This window comes from Macaca mulatta, chromosome 10 (genome assembly GCF_049350105.2).
Source record: "Macaca mulatta isolate MMU2019108-1 chromosome 10, T2T-MMU8v2.0, whole genome shotgun sequence".
NCBI classification, from domain to species: Eukaryota; Metazoa; Chordata; class Mammalia; order Primates; family Cercopithecidae; genus Macaca; species Macaca mulatta.
Genome location: NC_133415.1, coordinates 91,900,571 through 91,923,634, shown reverse-complemented (window position 1 = coordinate 91,923,634; position 23,064 = coordinate 91,900,571). Strand labels below are relative to the sequence as shown.

The following is a 23,064-nucleotide window of genomic DNA, read 5'->3' as shown; positions in this document are numbered from 1 at the left end:
AGTGACAGAAAGCAGAATAGTGACGCCTGAGGCTGGGGGCAGTCGGGGTGGTCATTGACTACAGAAGATCATGAGAAACTTTTTGGATGAAAATGTTCTATATTTGATTTTGGTGGTCACTGTGGTGTACTGATTTGTCAAAACGTATTGACTACCCAATTAAATGAGTGCATTTATTATATGTAAATTATACCTCATTAAAGATGGTCGGTTTTTAATTCGGGTCTTCTGACTTGGAGCTCAGTGCTCCCGTCCTCCCTACTCAGGTGATGCCCAGTTGTGGTGTCACTAATCTGGGTCCTGTGGCCTGTAAGAGTTATCCACATACCCAAAGGGTGTCCGAATTCCATCTGTGCATGAACAAGATCAATCAAGAGAGCCTGTGAGGATGTAAAGCCCTTTTATCCTGATCCTGGCTGGGGCAACAGATTAATCAATTGGCAAAAATCCCATGTGAACATTTAACTCTCATGCCTGTAATCCCAGCACTTTGGGAGGCTGAGGCAGGAAGATTGCTTGAGTCCAGGAGTTTGAGACCAGCCTGGGTAACATAGTGAGACCCTGCCTCTAAAAAAAAAAAAAAAAAAAAAAATTTAACTCCATCTATGCCCACTAAGAACAGGGTCAGGCATCATCACAGTGCAGGAGAAGTGACCTTGGTTTATTAATCTGGGGACAGGAAACCTACCCTGTCTCCCTAGAAGCTGAGTTCCCACGACCCCATCACCACTGGATCAGGAAATCGCCCCAGAATCTGCCTTCCTTCTGAGTCTGCAACTGAAGTCGGGAAGACCGAGGACGATTTAGAACACCCTTCTCCAAGCAATGGAAAGCTTGGAGTAAGACTTACATTGAACAAGTTCCCTGGTGGCCTCTTCCAGTTTGCATACTGCCTCACTAACCCGGCCCAGATTTCTGCCTCCTACCAGGCAATCTTTGGAAAACCATATACCAGTGCTAATTAAACTGGTTCTAAATGATCAGCAAGCCCGAGAGAGGGAGCCACATCTGGGTGTAGCAAACACAGCTGAAGTCTACATGTTCCTCAGATGGCAAAAGCTCATCAAAGGATCTTTAAAGCCTTGGCGTACCCAGTTCTCTTTCGCCTCCTGAAGGCCAAAGGCTCAGAAGCACAGGGCCAAGTGCCGAAGTGGAGGGAACAAGAGTCCCTACGGACTGAGAGCATAAATTCCATCCTAAGGATACTGATCAGCAGGAAGGACTTAAATGATGCCGTCTGTCCTACTGGTTCCTGCCTTGGAAGTATGAAGGCACTCTGCCCAGATAAATCCCATAAGCTACCATCCATTTTAGTAGCCTATTTAATCATAAACTGGGGAGGGCTTCTCCAGTGAGTTCCTTCGCCTCTACTGAAAGGGGCCGCAGGGCTGCATGCCTTTGACTCCTTGGTGATTAGACAGGCTCTGTGGCTGTTGCTGGCTTTCAGACTGCCGGTGAAAATTAACTACCGTGGGGCATGTAGAATAAACATGAGTTAAAAGGGGGTCCCAAGGAGATCATGTATGAGTAAAAACGCGCTGTGATAGGGAAAGCAAGCATCAAAAAATGTCTCATGTTGCTGGCCGACTCACTCCATCCAGGGTAGAAATGGTTCCTGCCAGGATATGAGCTTGGAGGTGGGAGGCAGGCTCCTGAAGCCAACTCCACAACCTCCTGCCTCCCGGGGCCACTGGTGAGCAGGTCTAAAACCTTAGACAAGAAGGGCTACGTGTCCTAAAATCCACATCTCTTCCAGATGAACACTTATTCTCCCCATCTTGTTTTATTTCATTTTACATTTTCTTTTATTGCCAATCCTTGTTTCCTACCCCCAACCCCACAGGCAACGCTTCCAATGCACATCTTATTTGTACATATATTTGCAGTCGTATTGGTTTTGTGTGCATGTAGTTTTAGTCTCCGTGAACAGGACTATCACATCAGTTTCTTTCTTTCTTTTTTTTTTTTTTTTTTGAGACGGACTCTAGCTCTGTTACCATGCTGGAGTGCAGTGGCATAATCTTGGATGACTGCAACCTCAGCCTCCCAGATTCAAATGATTCTCCTGACTCAGCTTCCCCAGTAGCTGGGACTACAGGTGCACACCACCAAGCCCAGCTAATTTTTGTATTTTTAGTAGGGACGGGGTTTCACCATGTTGGCCAGAATGGTCTCAACCTCTTGACCTTGTGATCTGCCCGCCTCGGCCTCCCAAAGTGCTGGGATTACAGCAGTTTCTTAATTCTTCCACTCAGCTATTTCTCAGGTCTGTGTTCTATGAACCTGCTCTGTACTTATCCACAATGTTATCCAATACGTTGTCCCTGCACACCTCCCAGGGATGGACATTAGTCCCTACCCCATCCATCACACCAGTAAGCATCCTTACATGTGTCTCCTAAGGACCCGGGTGAGAATTGTGTTGGGAACACACCCCCAGAAGCAGAGTTTCTGGGCTGTGGGGCAGGAACACACTTTATTGGGTAAGTAGTCCCAGGTGGCTCTCCAGGACGCCACACCAGCTGTGCAGAGGCTGCCGCATCTCCATCCACCACCTTTCCAGTTTGTCGGTATCTCATGGGTGCAGAGTGATGTCTAATTGTTGCTTTAGCGTGTGTTTTTCTGATGACTAACTCTGAATATCTCTTCGGTGGCTTGGTAGAGTTTTGGGTCTGCCTCTACACACTGCTTTCCATTCCCTTTGCCCATTTTTTTTCTGCTGGGGTTGTCTTTTCACTGGTGATTTATAGGAGCTCCTTGTGCATTCTTGACATTTAATCCTTTGTTTGAAATACCTTCCCCCAGCTCCCACACCTACATGTAGGCCTTTTGCCAACCACTAAAGCAAATTAAGCATAATAAGAAATGAAGAGGCCGGGCGCGGTGGCTCACGCCTGTAATCCCAGCACTGTGGGAGGCCGAGGCGGGCGGATCACGAGGTCAGGAGATTGAGACCACGATGAAACCCCATCTCTACTAAAAAATACAAAAAATCAGCTGGGCACAGTGGTGGGTGCCTGTAGTCCCAGCTACTCAGGAGGCTGAGGCAGGAGAATGATGTGAACCTGGGAGGCAGAGCTTGCAGTGAGCCAAGATCACGCCACTGCACTCCAGCCTGGGTGACAGAGCAAGACTCTGTTTCAAAAAAAAAAAAAAAAAAGAAATGAAGAAAAGGGGGGCAAAGGAAGTAAAGTAAAATGGGAAGTCAACTGTTGAGTTTTAAACTAATACACTAAAGTGGAAGATGAAAATCACAGAAAAGGCCAGACATAGTGGCTCACACCTGTAATCCCAGCTCTTTGGGTGGCCGAGGTGGGTGGATCACTAGAGCTCAGGAGTTCGAGACCAACCTGTGCAACACCAAGAAACCCCGTCTTTACAAAAATACAAAAATCAGCCAGGCATGGTGGCGCACGCCTGTGGTCCCAGCTACCAGGGAAGCTGAGGTGGGAGGATCACTTGAGCCCAGGAGGCCGAGGCGGCAGTGAGCCCATATTGCACCACTGCACTCCAGCCTGGGTGACAGAGCTAGACTCTGTATCAAAACAAAACAAAAAGAAACAAAAGAAGATCGCAGAAGAAAATATTCATAGAACCACAACGACGAAACTAAGTAAGATTTTTTGTACCTAAATGTCCAAACTATAAGTTAAACAAGCAGAGCATTAAAAAAGACCAAGATGTTAACATAAATGTCGAGGAAAAAATACTTTTGAAGAACATTAAAAATCAACACAACTGCATTCTTTTTAAAACTTCACGGCAAAAAGGAAAATAATGCAGAGGTCAGAGAGGTGGAGGTTAAAGGGGCGAGGCACACCCATGAGGAAAAACAAAGAACAGCAAAGAAAAAACACAGGGACAGCAGACACCAGGCAAACTGAAGACCGCACCTGAAAACAGAACAAGCCTAAACTGCAGGGAAGAAAAGTAACCAAGAGAAAGAGGCTAAAATAAACAGCCTGAGGGTGAGCTGGTAAGGCCTTATCAGCCAGCTCCTGCTCTCCTGGGGTCTGAGGCGATGCAGAGGCTCATGGCAGTGGTGGGGACGCAGGAAGGATCTCAGGTGACCTTTGGGTCCTATATGGGTCCGCCCATCAGGCTGAGGCCAGCAAAGAGCCCAGCTAGGACATTCGTACTTGGAGCCACTGATGAGGCCATGGTCAAGAAGCCATGGGCTGGGTGTTCACCTGGCTACGGAGATCCTGGGGTATTAAATCCTGTACCTGCGCCACTTCTCCCTTGTGAACCGCCCAGCCTCCCTAGCCTGCTCATTGCCTTCAGGAGAGCCCACAAGTGGGAGTGGTGGCCACGTGTGCCAGAGGGCCTGGGGGAACGCTGCGCTGGGAATCTCTTTGGCCACACTTAAGCAGGCAAGGAGACACCCTGTTCCAGCAAGTCCAATGCCACCCAAGAGTACAAAAGGGAACATCGCCAGGATTCACCAGAGACGTCATCCTTGCTTGCTGGAGGGAGCAATGACTGTGAGGGCCCAGGGATAAGCCCTCTCCAGACCGCCTGCCACGCAAACTCCACCTGCTCATCCACAGTAGCCAGCTGTTGGTGCAATTATTTGATTGGCTATTTCCAGTTCCAATGACTCAGAAAAAAAGAAGAAGAAGAAAAAAAACAGATTTAACTGACAAGAAATCCAGAGTTCCATCATCCTATTTCATCACAAATTAGAAGGCTGAGGAGAAAATCCAGATGAATCATTGCAGAGCGGAAAGTATGTGATCTTATCTTGAGGTGAAGAAGGGATATGGGGCTGAGACCTGCCAACTCGAACTCTTCCAGGGGATAGAAATGTCCCCCAGCACTGCCAAAGTTCACTTGAAACCCAGGTGGGTGCTTGGCAGTTCAGATCCACTTCCCAGAACGATGATCTTGGTGCTGATGCTGCCAGATGCCCTGCCTGGCCCACTCAGCCACAACCCAGTAGTTCCCAGACTTGAGGATTACATCAGTTTTTGTTTCATCGTTTTGAATTGGTTTTTAATTGGGTGACAGATGAACAACTGTTGATTCCAAAGAAAACATTAAAAAATAAAACCACCATCTACTGTCACCATCATTTCCTAAAAGCATCTTAGCACCAAGAAGACTAAAGGATGGCCGGGTACGCTGGCTCACGCCTGTAATCCCAGCACTTTGGGAGGCCAAGGCGGGCGGATCACTTGAGGTCAGAGTTTAGACCAGCCTGGACAACACAGTGAAACCCCGTCTCCACTAAAAATACAAAAATTAGCCGGGTGTGGTGGCAGGTGCTTGTAATCCCAGCTACTCGGGAGACTGAGGCAGGAGAATCACTTGAACCCAGGAGGGGGAGGTTGCAGGGAGCCAAGATCATGTCATTGCACTCTAGACCGGGTGACAGAGCAAGACTCTGACTCAAAATAAATAAATAAATAAATAAAAAACACTAAAGGATGGTCTTTTATAGAGAATAAACTTAAGCTTTATAAAATGCTCATTACTACAGATTACTCATTTTTGCAGGACTCAGGAAAATTCATAGTGGGCTGACATTGATGCCTGCTGCCACAACCTGCCTGGGGTCGAATCCCAAGCCCGCAGATCTGTGTTCTGGGGAAACAGATGAGGGGGACTGGGCTGGGGTCTAAGCACACTTGTGAAGAAACAATTTATCAGCTTTCACTCAGACCTGACGCTCTGATCTCCCCGGCGGGGGCTACCTGTCCACTGGGCTGCATGTCTTCACATCTTCAACTCCTGTCCCCAGGATTCCCAAGCCCACCACTTCATCAGAACCACCTGAGATGGGGCTTTGATAACTTACAGCTTCCCCGGCCTCACTGCCAGACATCCAGGCTTGTGGCTCCAGGATGGAGTCTCATGGTTTTCCAGATTTAGGCCCCTTGGCCTGAGCTTCTCTCCCCCAGCCACCCAACCCTCTGGTCAGCAGCAGACGTCCTTGCTCAGACTAGATGTGTCAGCCACACGCTGTCAGCGCCGGGCCCTGCAAAACAGAGCTGAGGGCAGGCAAGGAAACACCCTGTTCCAGCAAGTCCCTGGAAAACAGAGCTGAGGGCAGGGCTGGGGTGCTGGGGACAATCCAGGACTGAATCGCAGGGCCTGGCCCATGAAACTGGAGCAGCACTGGTAGCAGGCTGTGCTGACACCAGGACAAAACAGTGGAGATGGGAGCATGGAGCTGAGGCACTAAGCAGCTCTCCAAGTTCATGGCCCACGTGAAATGCTCAGCAGTCAGGTATAGCCAGGCAAGAACATGAGAGCGGTCTGTCCTCTCACCAGGAAAGCATCTTATCGTGGGGCAGTCTCTGTGGATACAGCCCTGGCCTTAACAACCCCTACTGGACCTCTGCCATCTCCTGCCACCCTGTCCTTCTCGCGTGCCCAGCTCCATCCTGGTCCACTCATCTGGTTATTTGTTGTCAAGCATCTCCACCTCATTCCTGTGCCATGCACATGGCCTGAGGGCTCAACATTTGCTGGCTGGACTGAGCCGTGCGCTGGCTGAACCAGGGGCTCCCCATGACAACAATGTCCAACCCCTGCAGAAACCAGCTGTGGCAGAGAACTGGCAGGGTCTCTGCAAGCCACCAACACAGAAAGCTGCCATCTCTGGGCCTACAGGGCACCACCGCCTCCATGCTTTCCAGCGCCAGCTTCTCTCTGCCCTCTCACTTGCTCCAAAGGGAAGACACAGCAATGCTGTGGGTAATTGCACTAGCAGTATCTGAAGACCTGTGTGGAGCCCAAAGGGACGAATTCTGTGGAACTACTAGTACTGTGAGGTACTAGGCCCTGCTGTCACATCTGTGGGCCGACAATGGGAATAGGGATACAGATCTGCAACAAACAAAGTCAAAAGCTCTCATCTCTCTCACCCAGGCCGGGCCCCACTCCCTGGCGAGTTGTGTGGTCCCAGCCTGGTGTTCACCACTACTGTAAAGGGGACTCCCCATGGGCCCAGGATTTCGCAGTTGCTTCGGACAGCTGTCCCACCCATCGCAGACTGTGATATAACACAGGACACAACAATGGGAGGTGTCCCCGGGGGAGCGCTGCCCTCTGAGAAGTGGAGGGACAGAGGGGAGGCATGTGCTCAGGATCAGGGGCCCAGGGGTAGGGGCAGCATGCAGGGACGGGCTTGCCTCTGGGTGCTCCCTCCAGACTGTCCAGGCTCCCGGTGGACTCTGGTCTCCAACCTGAGGGTGTGAACCCTGTACCTCCCCTTCCACCACCACATAAGCTTTGTAGGATCAGCCCCAGTCCTAAAGCCAAGCTTGAAAAATAATGTTTCTGACCTCTCTACAGGGAGATCCCAATTGGAAATGGCAAGAATTAGCACCTCTTTGGGACTTCTTTTAATGTCCCACAGTTTACTCTAATCAGGTCTTGAGGTCATTCAGTCACATCATCTTGCTTTAGGGGGCTTCCTGTGTCCCTGAGATCCCAAAGCTGCTGTATGCCACAGCATTAAGTTTCTTAGCTAATGTGAGGCCCTCACTCCGAACAATTCATTAGAACATCTTCACATATAGACCATGAGAACCAGCTGTGGGAGGGAATATATTTACTTTAGGTATAAAGGTTTACTATTATTAACAAGTTATCACTATTATTTACATGTTTATAAAATGGAAATAAAAATGACATACACATTTGGTGCCAAAAGTGGCACATCCAAACTAATATCAGTACAAAAATAAATTTTCAAGCTATGTGTTTTTAAAATAAAGGTCATTGAAACAGTAAGGGGGAAAAAAATCTGCATCTGGCATGTGTTGAAATGCAATCATCATCACAGCAAAGCAGCCCTGGGGCAACAAAACCAGTGCCTGCTGGAAGAACCACCCCCGCGTGCTCTTGCAAGACGCCAAGCAAACAAACAAAAAAACAAATATACCAGTTATGTTCCTGAGCTACAGAAGTTTAGGGCGTCTAAACTGTTGTGAATCCCTGCTAAAGAGGAGACCCTGTGGGATCGGAGCTGATGAACTCTCCTGAGTGCTCGGCTAGTGTGGCACCAGGACCTGGCTCTTCTGAGTGCTCAGCTAGTATGGCACCAGGACCTGGCACTGCACTGAGAAGACGCTAAGCCCACTTGTGAAACAGAAATCCTCAGCGAACACAAAACAGCGCACGAGTCCTCTCTGTCAATCACCAATCCCTTGCAAATCTCCTGGCTGCAGATAAACAGGGACAAGGGCTGAGGACAGACAGAAGCCACTGGGTTTGGGAGCCCCTGTGCCCATCAGACATGCCTCTTGGTGGTTTTGGCAGAGATCCCCGATGTTTCGTTCCTTTGTAGATACACGCTTGTTCACAAACTTGGCAGCGGACCTCATTGGTTAACACAGCCGTGGCCCCAGCAAACCATTCCTCTGTCCACCCCACATGGTATTTCAGCCTTCACTTTCCTCCTTGTTTCCCACAGAGCTGGGCCAGGACTGCGTGCCTGCTGGAAGTGGCATGCTGGGTTAGTGAGCGTGCTGAGTGAGCCAACTCCCACTCTGCCCGCTGCAGCACAGAAGGATGTCTGCCCATGCACAGAGTCCTCCAGGATCCCAGCAAGGATGCAAATGCTGTGGGCAGTAGGAAGAAAGGGATAATGAACAGGCCGCAGCCCCCTTCAGAGCAACCAAACATTCTACAGGAGCTGGTGCCAGCTCACCCCACCTGGGGCCAGGGACAGCAGCATGGAGGAGAGGACACCAGCAGTCCCTGCAGCTGCGGCTGTGGGCTCCTCTCACTGGTCCTGGACCTTGGCCCTTTTGGCTTTCAGGGACAGGTGCTGCAAGAGAAGAGAAGACACTCCAGTTGGGGTTGATTAGACAAAGAAAGCAGACTGCAACATACTCCCCTTATGAATGACCACATCAAATCTTCCATCTGGTCCACACCTTCCCAGTAAATGCTGTTCATGAAAGAGCGTGGAAGGAAAAAGCCCAAGTGGCCAATGAAGAAGCAGACCTTAAGTCAGCCGCCAGCAACCCGAGCCACAGTGGCTGAAGCTGGTTATACAGGGCTCTGCAGAAGCTGTCAAGGCAAGGTTTTCTTTTTGAGACACGGCTCTCCTTCTGCCCCAGTCTAGAGGACAGCACCGCAGCCAGACACCTGTGCTCAGGAGACTGGGCTCAGGCTGGAAGTGACCTCAAATCTCCAGGAAGTTCCTGACAACAGTCAAGAAAAAGTATCCTCTCTTTAGGAACAAGGAAGTCAATTTACCCAGTGTCTCAACACGCCAGGTACCCATGGAGTACCTGGCTCAAGGAGGAGATAAAGACACGGCCTCTGCCCACATGGAGGGTACAAGCTTGCTGGGAAGACAGAAAGGACACCTCCTAGTGACACTTTTTTTTCCCCCAGAAATGTCACTTTCTACCATTATGAATACCATGAAGCACAACATTATAATCATAGGCATCAGATAATAGGATTGGAAGATGAAGTATTTTTTACATTCTAAAGCAAAGCTGAAAGTGGCAGAAATCCTTAAATATAACTTTGAACCAGGGTGTGTGAATATAAGCTTTTAACGAAAGACCTCCCTCCACTCATCAACTGGGATACCCCGACAGCCCATTACTAATCATCAATAACCAAGAGATCCCTGAGCCGTGCCACCTAACACATAGTGAGAGCCTCACACGAGAGCGCCCACCCCGCCTGCTCCAGGGCCGGTGTGCCCACTCCTTAGCACATCCATACGGCCTCACAACATCAAGCCGCATCGCCCCCAGAGAGAACTGCAGGCCCTGACAAAATGGAGACACAGCGCACCAAAAAGTGTGACGTGAGAGACAACAGAGCGAACGGGACCCAGGTCTAAATGAGCTATGAGAACTCAGACTTTCTATCTGCTTACACCTGAGGGAGGATCACTACAGACTCTTGCAAAGGCCACGTTAAAGGAGTTTTCCCTAATAATGAAGATATCTCTGAGAATAAGGAAAAATAATTTATCTTTTTTTTTTTTTTCCTTTTTGTGGAGAACGGGGTCTCGCTATATTACCCAGGCAGGTCTCAAACTCCTGGGCTCAAGTTATCCTCCTGCCTCTGCCTCCCTGAGAGCTGGGATTACAGGCATGAGCCACCGCGCCCGGCCAAGGAAAAATAATTTAAAAGCCAGAAGGCAAATCTCTGAATAGGCCACCCCGTTCTTCCCCTGTCTAGCTGTAGGTCTTGCTGAATTTCTCTGAATTCTCTCCTCTCTACACATCACCTGATATAACCCCTACAGCTAATGTTAGACATCCACGGCCTTAGCTTGGGGATGGGAGATGACGCCATTGTGCCTGTGGGGCCATTTTTGGTGCTTGTTTCTGGGAAGAATGTTGAATATAAACAAAGCTGACTCTGAACCATTTCAGGCCTCCACACAGGGTGAGAGCAACATTCCGAAAAACAGCAGTGATGGAAAGTCTCCAAAGGTGCCAGGAACAGAGCTGCAAATGATCTGTGGGCTGTGGATGGTTGCGAGGCGCTGTACTGTGTTCAACAAAGGAACATCTACCGTACATGGGCAACCCCTGCAGATCTGGAGGCTCTCTGAGAAATCAATCTGCTTTGGACAAGTTTACAGTAGAAGTGCCCTTGGACTATACAGTTAAGAAATAACACAAGTTTCTCTGTGGTTTGGGGACCATCACTATACAATGAGATTGTTGTACTAGGTGATTTCTTTTTTTTTCGACAGAGTCTCACTCTGTCGCCCAGGCTGGAGTGCAGTGGCGTGATCTCGGCTCACTGCAGCCTCCACCTCCTGGGTTCAAGTGATTCTCCTGCCTCAGCCTCCCAAGTAGCTGGGATTACAGGTACATGCCACCATGCCCGGCTAATTTTTGTATTTTTAGTAGAGACGGGGTTTCACCATGTTGGCCAGGCTGATTTCGAACTCCTGGCCTCATGTGATCTGCCCACCTCAGCCTCCGAAAGTGCTGGGATTACAGGCGTGAGCCACTGTCCTCAGCCGCACTAGGTGATTTCGAAAGGTCTGTCACAGCCTCTCTAAAAATACTCTGATGACAGTGGAGGTGATGGGCTTAAAAAAAAAAAAAAGCCATTTGGAGAGAAGAGACAGATGCAGAAATCTGGGCTTGTCATTTTCTTCAAACTTCTGAAGCTATTTGCTCTTTAATTTTGTGGGTTTGACCTAAAGAAACTGGAATTTTGAGCTGAGAAGGGAAAATGACTCAGCTTCTGGGCTAATTCTGTTTCCAAGAGTCTAAATGAATCCAAGACAATTTCAGGCTTATCCTTCTCTGGCTGTCTGCATCTTCTCACTCGAACAGGCACTTTGACCACTGCACCATTCCTCTTTCAACCACTAGTTTACCTTTCTAATCCCTTCTCTTGGACGCCTGAAGTCTGCTGCTTTCCACCTGAGAGGTTTTGAAGGAAAAGACTTTCTTTCACCAGGTTTCTTCTTATCAACCTAATTCAGCAAAGACAACACTCTGCATTTTTATCAGTCCCTGCAGGCTGATGTGCTTTCTAGCTGAAATATCTGAATTGGGATGTGTGAAGAACTATAAAGGTGTCAAATGGTTTTTGTTTGATTAGATAAAAATATTATAAAATTTTGAGAGGGCAATTTCCCTTGACTTTGCTGGAGTGGGAGAGATGGAGATTCTTCCATTTACAGGGTCACAAATTCAAATGTCTCCAAGAGTGGAGCAGGCAAGTAAGCAAGTGGGGCTGTGGCACCTGGCGATGTCACTGACGGCAGGCAGCCACCCCTAAGCCCGTGATGCCACCACGCAGGAACTCAGGCCTAGTGTTACCAGACTAACCATGTCTTTCAAGATAAACCAGAAATTCATGTTTAATATGAAATCTCCCAATTTTTAAATGTGGCAATCAATTCAAATAACGCTTTGAAAACACTGTGTAGTCCAATTCTGGCCCTCATGGAGAAAAAGGTTTCAGACTTTCCCTTCTGCTGTAAACAACAGTAAACTTGGGCAAAATATGTAAAGCAAGTATTTTCAGGCAACAAACAGCCCAGGGCTGTAACTCTTTTTAAAAAGGAGCTGGGCGTGGTGGCTCACACCTGTAATCCCAGCACCTTGGGAGACCCAGGCGGGCGGATCACCTGAGGTCAGGAGTTCAAGACCAGCCTGGCCAATATGGCGAAACCCTGTCTATACTAAAAATACAAAAATTAGCCAGGCATGGTGGTGCACACTTGTAATCCCAGCTATTAGGGAGGTTGAGGTGGGAGAATCACTTGAACCCAGGAAGCAGAGGTTGCAGTGAGCTGAGACTGTGTCACTGCATTCCAGCCAGGATGACAGAGCAAGACTCTGTCTCAAAAATAAAGAGATAAAAATAAAAAAGGAACTGGTGGGCATGGTGGCTCACACCTGTAATCCCAGCAATTTGGGAGACCAAGGCAGGAGGACCACTTGAGCCCAGGCATTCCAGACTAGCCTGGGCAACATAGTGAAACCCCATCCCTGAAAAAAATGTTTTAATTCGCTCAGGCCAGGCCTGCTGGCTCATACCTGTAACCCCAGCACTTTGGGAGGCTCAGGTGGGTGGATCACTTGAGGCCAGGAGTTTGAAACCAGCCTGGCCAACATGGTGAAACCATGTCTCTACTAAAAAATACAAAAAAAAAAAAAAAAAAGAAAGAAAGAAATGAGCCAGGCGTGGTGGCACACACCTGTAATCCCAGCTACACGGGGGCTAAGGCAGGAGAATCGCTTGAATCCAGGAAACGGAGGTTGCAGTAAGCCATGATCGCGCCATTGCACTCCAGCCTGGGCGACAGAGTGAGACTCTGTCTCAAAAAAATATAAAAATAAAAATAAAAGAGAAATAGTTTGGAAGAACAAAAGGAGAAAAAGCGATACCTTTTTTTTTTTCTTATGAGGTTAGGGGGATTTATTTTTAATTGCACTTCACTATGAATTAAACGCTAGAGTGCTTTCTCAGAATGTTTTGGGGATATGGTAATAGCCTTTCCACCCTATGCACCACTAGGAGGAACACACATAGGGCATTAAATTGGAGAAAAAGAGTACATTTAAAAACATGGAGAGGCTGCTAACAGGTGGCTGGGACACAGGCTCTGTTCATTCCTACCGTTCCTTGTTGATAAAAGTGTGGAGCCAGCTCCAACAGCCAGGCCGATTCAATGGCAGTCACATCTCTCATGTAATACTTGGAGGTCTGTATAACTTCGTTATAGATAACCCTGAAATGAGAAAGAAACATGAGCTAATTTCCCCCTCTTGTGATGACAGTCAGGAACCACCCTCTTTTGATGACAGTCAGGATCCACAGTTAGACATGCTGTTTCCTTTAACAGGTTCTACTCTGTGTGCCAGACACTGTGCTAAACACATGCATTTATGTTGCTCACCAAAGCCTCAAGACCTAAGTGCTGGGTAATGGTGTGTCCATTTTTCAGATGAGACTCTAAATCCTAAATGACTTCTGGGACATCTCAGTTATCCGCGAAGGACCTTTCTGGATCCTGCATCTGCATTTACAGAACTCTGAACTGAGCCTAATGACTTTATTAGAAAATGCAGAAATAGAGGCAAAGGCTTGCCTGATTCTGAAAGAGGCTGGGAACTGACTGTAAAGAGACACAAAGGAATTTTCTAAAATGATAAAAACATTGTATAACTTATGTGGGTCCAGGTTACATGTATACACATTTGTCAAAACTCATCTTGCATTGTAAATAAATTATAAAAAATGTTTCTGAGGCTCAGGTAATAGACAACCAAAGAGCCAAGAGCATAATATCCAGTCCCCAGATTTTAGGTGTGCATATGAGTAGATACTAGTTTCCAAAACATCCCAAGTGCTGATTCAGGGCTTCCCGCGTAACTATTAACACACCAGCCACACTGCGGTTCCCTACTCCTCAAAAACCAGTAAACGAATCTCAGCTGACGAAAGGAAAAAGGAGGACCCCCTGCAAAGCGGCCGTGATGGGGGAGCCCTTTCTTTGCCACTTGAACGGTGTGGCGCTGCTTCAGGCTGGCTCTATTTCCCCAACCTTTCTTTGCCCTTCAGAGCTCCTTAGGAATGAAGCAAGAAAAAGAAAAGCCTTTCTCTTTTAAGCAACTCCCAAATTTAACCACCCAAAAGTCAGCAAAAAAAGGATCTAAAACTGAGGTTTTGCATCTCTCTTGATTTAAAAAAGTAATTTTTTTTTTTTTAAAGGCTGGGTCTCGCTCTGTCACCCAGGCTAGAATGTAGTGGTGCAATCATGGCTCACTGAAGCCTCAACCTCCTGGGTTCAAGCGATCCTCCTGTCTCAGTCTCCTGAGCAGCTGGTACTGCAGCCATGTGCCACCATGCCTGGCTAATTTTTTTTTTTTTTTTTTTTGAGAGTTGACGTCTGGCTATGGTGCCCAGGCTGGGACTGAACTCCCGACCTCAAGCAATCCTCTGGCCTCAGCCTCCCAAAGTGCTGAGATTACAGATGTGGGCACTCTTGAAATTCTCCTGCACACACGAGTGTGCATATCCTGGCCACATTAGTGTGGTCACTGGGTAACATTTCTAAACCCAGAATTGACCAAGGTGCTCTCAACCTAAGAAACTTCTAGGTCTGCACTGGCTACAGGATAAATCTGATTCCTTGGTCTAGGGAAATAGAACTCAAACTTTACTGCCCAACAGAAACATCTGGAGGGCTTGTTAAAATGGAGTCCTGGGCCCTAGTCCAGTTTCTGACTGAATGGAACTTGGCATGGCCTGAGAAGCTGCATTTCATACAAGTTTCCAGGTGATACTGATGCTGGGCTGGAGACCACACTTTGAAAGCTGCAGTTCTAGGGTACAAAGTGTTTGACCACAGACCTTCTTGCCTTCAAATCTACCGCCAGCTTCTCTCCCTCTCTTCACACATGCCCCACCCTTTTTCCCAGGGCTTCTCCATCTTCCAACTGGAGAAGGACAAATTGTTGTTGTCTGTAAAATTTCCAACCTGGGCAGGGCATGGTGGCTCATGCCTGTGATCCCAGCTCTTTGGGAGGCCAAGGCAGGTGGATCACCTGAGGTCAGGAGTTTGAGACCAGCCTAGTCAACGTGGCAAAACCCTGTCTCTACTAAAAATACAAAAATTAGTTGGGCGTGGTGGCACACACCTGTAATCCCAGCTGCTCAGGAGGCTGAGGCAGGAGAATCACTTGAACCCCGGAAGTGGAGGTTGAAGTGAGCCAAGATTACACCACTGTACTCCAGCCTGGGCAACAGAGTGCGACTGTCTCAAAAAAGCAAAATCCAATCCATGGTTGATCAGTACTTTTAATCAATACTTTTTATTGGTAAAATACAATATAAATGAATTCTAGAAAAATGAAATTGTAAACAAGAAAAATGTAAGTCCCCAATTTTTATTATTAAATTGGACAAACCTAAACTTAACTATTGAAATGCCATAAAGATGTCTAAAGACAAACCTAAACTTAACCATTGAAATGCTATAAAGATGACTCTAGACTTCTGTGCTTACCTCTCTCTTCCCAGGCAGTGTTACAGAGCAGCACCATTTCATAGGCCACCCATACTAATGATTCCCCATTTTCCAAACACAAGAGGCTCCTTTATGTTCCATGGTTCTGGCCCTGCTACTTCTCTACCTGGAACGCCCTCCGGGTCCTTTCTGCCTGAACACTCTTGTTTCCAGGTTCAGATGAATGTTATCTCCTCCATGAAGCCTGCCCTGATTCTCACTGGCACATGATGTGCCAAGCCCAGCACTTCATCCACGCCACTAGGCCCTTCCCCCAAGGTAGCTGACTCTGTGTCTGTCTCTATGTCAAAACTGTGGGCTGGGGCCGGGTGCGGTTGCTCACGCCTGTAATCCCAGCACTTTGGGAGGCCGAGGTGGGTGGATCACCTGAGGTCAGGAGTTGGAGACCAGCCTGGCCAACACAGTGAAACCCCATCTCTTCTAAAAATACAAAAATTAGCCAGGTGTGATTGCACACATCTATAGTCTCAGTTACTCAGGTGGCTGAGGCAGAAGAATCACTTGAACCTGGGAGGCAGAGGTTGCAGTGAGCCAAGACAGCATCACTGCACTCCAGTCTGAGCAACAGAATGAACCTCTGTCTCAAAAAAAAAAAAAAAAACTGTGAGCTGGGATCCCAATTCATCTCTGCATAGCTGTGCCTCGTGCAGGGCTAAGCATCTAGTCAGTGGGTGAAAATGAACATTTGCTTAGTGGATGAGTGAGTAGACAAATATCACTGTTTGCTTAAGGAGATCTTTGCCAGAGCAGAAATTCTTTTTTTTTTTTTTTTTTTTTGACATGGAGTCTCGCTCTGTCACCCAGGCTACAGTGCAGTGGTGTGATCTTGGCTCACTGCAACCTCTGCCTCCCAGGTTCAAGCGATTCTCCTGCCTCAGCCTCCCGAGCAGCTGGGATTACAGGCGTGCCCATCACGACCGGCTAATTTTTGTATTTGTAGTAGAGATGACGTTTCACCATGTTGGCCAGGCTAGTCTTGAACTCCTGACCTCAGGTGATCTGCCTGCATTGGCCTCCCAAAGTGCTGGGATTACAGGCATGAGCCACCACGACCGGCCCAGAGCAGAAATTCTAGAGGCAATGTCAAGAAACACGTATAGGAGAAAACCAAGAACATGGCCCTGCTCAAAGCAGGCACAGGCTAAACAGCAGGACATGCTTACCAGCGAGGCGGTTTCTCTGCATAGAGGACTGACGCAGGGTGTATGTGCAGCTCATGGTCATCACGGATGGTCCTTGGAACATAGAAGAATTTTTGTCTGAAGCACATTTTAAATACTTATAGCAAGACTTTCCCACAGATATTTTTAATACTACCAAAAAAAGCATGCAGACTGAACTTGTCACAAGCAAAACAATTATCTCCATCTTCTCTTATAACCTTTCTCAATCCCTCCCCGGCTGCCACCCCAGAAGTCAACAATAAACCATGTGGAAAAGAGAAGAGGAGAAAAGCAACATCTGGACACTCAGAGAAAACATTTGGGAATAAAATGCTCTGCCTATGTTTATGTGTATCTTCTGCAGGTGCTCTTTCAAAACAATTTCCTTTGGAATGGAAATAACACATGTGATTTCTTCTAAAATCTAAAAAGCAAAGTTAAATACTAAAGATAATGACTATAGGGGGACGTAATGATAATGAAAAAAGAAAGCTCACAGCCAGGCGCGGTGGCTCATTACTACAATCCCAGCACTTTGGGAGGCCAAGGTGGGCAGATCACCTGAGGTCGGGAGTTCAAGACCAGCCTGGCCAACATGGAGAAACCCTGTCTCTACTAAAAATACAAAATTAGCTGGGTGTGGTGGCGTATGCCTGTAATCCCAGCTACTCGGGAGGCTGAGGCAGGAGAATCACTTGAATCTGGGAGGCAAAGGTTGCGATGAGCCGAGATCACCCCATTGCACTCCAGCCTAGGCAATAAGAGCAAAACTCTGTCTCAAAAAAAAAAAGAAAGCTCAATACTGGACTATTAATTTCTCTGAAATAGTACTTCCAATTCCAACTCAGAAGAATGATCTGTTTCTTGGGGGAAGCGCTTCAAGTGCTGGAGAGCGCCTCGTTGGTGCTGTAATAAAGCCAGTGTCCTGGGGTCCTGGGCTGTCCTACCAGGTGGTGGTGAGCTGATCAATACTAAATGTTGTCTCAAAGGAATGACTAGCCTGGAACCTCTTAGGCAGCCCACACTGTTGCTGAGGACACTGATAAAAGAATTTTCTAAACACTAGTCGAAATTGCTAACTCTCCAGGAGAGTGGGAGCAATCAAGATGACAAGCTGGCAGCACTCCTTGGGGAAGATCTCAGGCCACTGCGGGGATCACCTCCACATGCACGAGTTGCCTCAAATACAGACAACTCAGAGTGGGGAGGTGAGCTCATACAATGGGCAACTGAATCATGATATTGACAGGCTACAACACGCCTGGAGTAACAAAGAGAACAGACTAGAGATCAACATAAAGTGCTATCCTGCAGTTCAAACAGTCGGCTACTAGGATACTAAATGGAGCAGATCCAGCTGCCAAAATTAAAAAAGGCTCAGTCCAATTCTGGACTCATTAACAGGAGCCCAGGACAAGGAATCTCTTGGCTGACCTCAAGATAACAGGGCAGTAATATTTTCTGAGGGAAAAAAAATTAATGACAAAATAACACATAGGAAGAAGAGCTGGGGAGAAATTCTTTGGAGTGTGCTCTTATTAAAGAACAGAAAATGGTAATAGCTATACTTTAAACAGGCTACAGTGAGGTTATGAAACTAAAATGAGCCAAAAGACAGACTAAAAGTAACAATTCAAAGCACTGGAATGATTAGTCTGGAGAAAGGAAAGCGAAGCTATGCTGAGTTTTCACTGCATTTGAATATACTAAAGACCATTAGGAAGGCATCAACGATCACTGGTTTTCTGTGCCCAGAAAACGGAACTGGAAGAATCAGGTTATGTAGCAGGAGGCACACCGAGCACATGAGAAACACTTGGCTACCTCCAAAGACACCAGACGTGGCCACACTATACCAGGGTGGGTGGGGACTTCAGTCCTGCAGATCTCTCAAGACATAATAAACTAGCCAACTGTAAAAGTAACTTATCTGGGAAAGATTACTTTTAATGGTTTCTTCAGGTCATGTTAGTCTATCATTAGAATTGAATTATTACCAGCCTCAAGATGTAAAATTGTCATCCTTCTAAAACACACAACATATAGATGAGCTGAATGTGTGAGAATCATTTTTAGAAAGTCAAGATATTTTGCTTAAAGCTATGTCACTAACCTCAACTCAGTTTTGGAAGGAGACATGGTAGAAATTAAAAATAATTATGTAATTACTATCTCTGCACAGCTTTCTGTGGGGTCTGGGTCATTTGTAAGACTGTTCCTTTAACAAATGACTTCACCAAGTATCATGTTACCTATAAGCTCCAGTAGAATGAAACCTCGCTGCATTGGCGAAGAAGCCGGAGACAATGCACCTCAGAACCGGATCCGGATCACCTACACAGGCAGCCAACAGACAGGCGGGTGAGACCCTTGCCTGCCCTATGCTCCGTGTGCTCTAAGGCACAGGATCCACTCCCAGCACCACCCCAGGCTGCTTCAAGCCACCTCGAAACCCTCTCCTGAACTGGCTCCAGCCCTGCCCTTCCAGCACTGTCTAAGGAGGTCCCACTCCCCACAACCACTGCTGAGAACTATGCTGGTCTGCTCCTTGAACCTGGAACCCCTCCAACCTCCCCTAAGCCACACATGGCTGGACCACCCAAGAGTGCTGCTCTGCAGGCTGGTCAGTGACCTCAGGACTCCTTTGTAAGAGAGTGTGATATGGCAATGACGCTCTCTCTATAAAACACAAACTGGAAATACTATACAACGTGACTTCTGTGGTTGTGAGCTAGTGTTTGAAAATTGAAGTAATTCTTCAAATTTTTCAAATGTTCCATTTTAACTGTTGTTTCTGTCGCTACAGCTAACATCTTCCATGAATAAAGCTTCCCCACTATTAGATGATGTCCATGAGATACATTCCAAATTGTTGTGCAAAAGGCTAATGTTATTTTTTGGTTAATGGCATACCATATCTCATCAATTTTAAGACTGCCTCTTTTTCTAACTTTAATTCACTGAAATTAGGATAGCATTTTACAATTATAACTGGCAGCATTTTTTTCCCTTGGTGATACATAAAATGTTTCTTACACATGATGGTATCTTAGATCCAATGGAATATAGCATGTTGGTAAGTAAGTTCCCTAATGGTGGTACTATCTCCAAAGCCATCAACAATATATAAAAATGGCAGTTCCACTGCATTCTTACTAGCAATGTTTTGGCAAAAAGGGTTACCTTCTTTTATGTTATATTTATTTGATTACTATTGGCATATTTCTTCTTTTGTGAATTTTTTGTTCTAATCCTTAGCCCATTTATCAACCTGAAAACTGTTTTTTCTTAAATATATTAAATAAAATAATTCTATAATACAGTTTTTTAATTTTCATCTCATGACTGCTGAAAGTATCTTTCACTAATTGCTTTCTATTTTTTAACACTTAGATGTTTTAAATTTACATGTAATTTATTTAGTCTCCATGATTTTCTGTATTGTTCCTAAGCACTGAGCTGATAAATCTCAAATCTATATGTATAACTATGATCTAATCCGATGCCCAGTCTCTTCTCTCCCATTGTCCATAAGAAATTTCCATGTAAAATATGCACTCTAATCGGGTGATACCACTTCCAAAGGGGTGAAAACTGGTTCTTGGAGGCAGGGGAAGGGAAGTATCTTAGATACTGTGGCCCTCCAAAGCTCAATCTTACCCTACAAAATCTTATTCCTTACTATTTAAGTATTTAATTTCTCAGGCTGGGTAGAATTTAAATTTAACTTTTCTCCTGGGCAGGGGTCTGATAATGAAACACAGGTGAAGAACACCAATTGCTAAAGTAAAGTAAGGCTGTCATCTACCTGCTGGGTGACAGGCATTTGACCAGCTGTCTCCAACTGCACGCTCCTTGTAAGCTTCCTGTTTCTATCAATGACTCCAACATGGCTCAATGGCCCAGGTTTCAACTCTTCCCTCCTTTGTGAGCATATTCACCCCTCAAATATTCTCTGAGCATCTAATACACTCCTCAGTCCAAGCACTTGTCTCCAGTCCTCCGTCCCTGGAGTGCGCTTTGCCACCATTTTCTAATTCAACCAAACCCCAAAGCGTGACCGGACTCCCACCACACCTCAAGGAAACTGCAAGACTTCCCAAGCCAGCCCCCTCTGGATTCCTTCTTCCTGGCATTCCTTCCACATTTGCCAGCACACCTTCTATGATTACTAAAGTATGTACTACTTTAACTTCTAAGAGGACTGATAATCTTAGTACTTTGTCTATTCGTATGAATCTCTCCCTTCATTGCACTGTTCCCTTAGAGTAAAAGCCAAGACTCAGTCATTGTTTAATCACTTACTCTTAGTATAAAGACAAAATAAGACTGAAATGGAACCACCTGGGCTCAAGTTCTGACTCCACCATACCCTCACTGTGTAACTTCAGCAAGTTATATTTTACCTCTTAGCCATGCTTTTCTCACCTATAAGATGGGGAAAAGAGCACACATTTCACAGCGCTGTTGTGAGCATTAAATTAACAAACACATGGAACACTCAGAGTACTGCCTGGCCACTTATAAGCACTCAGGAAATGTTACCAAGTACTAATGGTGCTGAGGATATAGCTGAGTACCTGAGGATATAGCTGAGTACACACAGTAGGCTTTCAAGCTGACTGCTGAGGCGGGTGTGTCACTTCCTTAAAAGGGCAGACTTCTGAGCCACATACAGGTCTGGCTCTCCTCCTTACCAGCTGCATTGTCCTGAATTTAATCTAACTTCTCCCTAGGATCTTATGACTAGTTGTAAAATGAGGATAATACTGCCGACACCTCACAGAGTGGGAGATTGAGCAACATTTGGAGAACCCCTGCCACAGTGTAACCTATCGTGTCCCTGATTAACAGTAGTCACTGTCACTGCTAGAGGCCATGTCTTACATAGTACTAAGACTATGTCTTACATAGTACTTTTCTGTCTTACCCTTAGTGACTGCATAGGCTAAACACCCAGCACTTGCTCTAATAATGCTTGTCGTTGAAAATAAAATTTAATTTTTATGTAATAGCTACTAATATCATCAACCAAAAAGTAATTTTTCTTGCAAAGCCTACATGGGAAAATCAATGACATCATGTGCACTGATGTGACTGTTAATGATTCTTAAGTATTGTCATGGGCTATGAAATTCCCTTAGTAAGAATGCCCATCAGAAAGAAAAATGGACCTCCTTGGAAAAAATATGTAACTTGACCTTTAGATTTTCATAGACGCAGGCAACTCAAAATATAAAACCCAGTGTTGTTACAGGCACGTCACGCTGCCTCACACCAGCCCAGCATGAAAACTTTAGGAAGACAACTCAACAGAATGAAGCAAGGGAAGTCACCAACTGGGGCAGTTTCTTCTCACCTTCACTAGACTTCTTGGGCACTTGAAACTTGACAAGAAGCTTTTTCAATTGTTCTCTTACAGTCGCAGCTCTGACAAGACCCTTGTAATTCAGGAAATGTTCCTGACACCATTGAGAGTTCTTATTGTGCTAAAGAACAACCCAGAAAGAGGGAGTTAGAAAACAAACGTGTTCTCGACTAAGTCTATGTTGTAAAGATCATTCTTCTCTCTTCCCCCACGTGCTGTTCAATGGCATGAGATCTAAAGATTGGAACTGGCCCTTTTTTGCCCCATCTCTCAAAACAGATGTTAACAACCTTGCACACATCTGACTGCTCTGCAACCTCACTCTTTGCACTAAAGGGCAAATGAGAACTTAATGACACGTAGAGATGGTTTCCATCTTAAATACCCTCATTAGATGTAAACTATCAGAAAGAACCACTTCTCCATGGGGTTCTTTGTAAATCAATTTTTCTTCTCTGGCATGCTTGAATTTATCACTTTATTATACTAGAGGCCAACAATATGACACTTGCAAATGTAGAAATAATTTACAAATTTTTCTATCAATAGTATTCAATTTTTTCTGCATTCATAAGTATGATCATTATGTCTTAGAGTAAATTATTGCTGTGGAAATGTACCTCTGAAATTATATTGTAAGTTAAAGTGCTTTTAAAAAGAAAATGTAATTAAAGATATTCCAAGAAGGCAACCATAGAATAATACAATGTAGACCTATACCCACTTTCTACTGGTAGAGAAAGCTTCAGATTGCAGATGATACATTGTGCCTGTACAAATGAATTTTAACTGATTTAAGCCATAAGTCTCAATAAGAGGTGAATTTCTTTTTTCTGAAAACATTTCACCAACTGAATCATCTCCTCAAATCACTGGTAAACAAAAATTTAGTATTTCTTCACTTCTAAAAGAGTATTTAAGAAATGAATATTAAAAATCTGAAATACTATACCCTTTCTTTTATGTAAGGTTTCTTTTTTCATCATTTTCATCACCTTTATTAACAATTTTTATGAGAACTGTAAGCTGTATTATTTGCT

General features: G+C 45.8%; 1 protein-coding gene and 2 long non-coding RNA genes across 9 annotated transcripts in view; 2 read left to right on the top strand and 1 right to left on the bottom strand.

The window, feature by feature from the left end:
* DHX35 (DEAH-box helicase 35) overlaps positions 1 to 23,064 on the bottom strand; it is a 91,742-nt gene that overhangs the window by 4,724 nt on the left and 63,954 nt on the right. For 2 of the 7 annotated variants that reach the window (XM_001088680.5, XM_077951809.1), the window contains 5 exons: positions 22,016 to 22,145; positions 18,909 to 18,990; positions 16,657 to 16,728; positions 13,081 to 13,192; positions 7,545 to 8,782 (listed from right to left, as the gene is read on the bottom strand). In XM_001088680.5, the coding sequence (XP_001088680.4) occupies positions 8,738 to 8,782; positions 13,081 to 13,192; positions 16,657 to 16,728; positions 18,909 to 18,990; positions 22,016 to 22,145 (441 nt within the window). In that variant the 3' untranslated portion in view covers positions 7,545 to 8,737. Of the gene's footprint in view, positions 1 to 7,544; positions 8,783 to 9,949; positions 10,048 to 13,080; positions 13,193 to 16,656; positions 16,729 to 17,351; positions 18,991 to 22,015; positions 22,146 to 23,064 lie in introns of those variants that run through there. The other 5 variants (XR_001447509.3, XR_013399939.1, XM_028828414.2 and 2 more) reach the window with 5 other exon arrangements.
* On the top strand, positions 1,941 to 4,110 carry LOC144332164 (uncharacterized). The gene is made up of 2 exons (XR_013399947.1): positions 1,941 to 2,011; positions 3,527 to 4,110. It is a non-coding gene; the product is annotated as an uncharacterized LOC144332164 (long non-coding RNA).
* Positions 12,879 to 16,363, top strand: LOC144332168 (uncharacterized). Its single transcript, XR_013399951.1, has 2 exons — positions 12,879 to 14,288; positions 15,138 to 16,363. It is a non-coding gene; the product is annotated as an uncharacterized LOC144332168 (long non-coding RNA).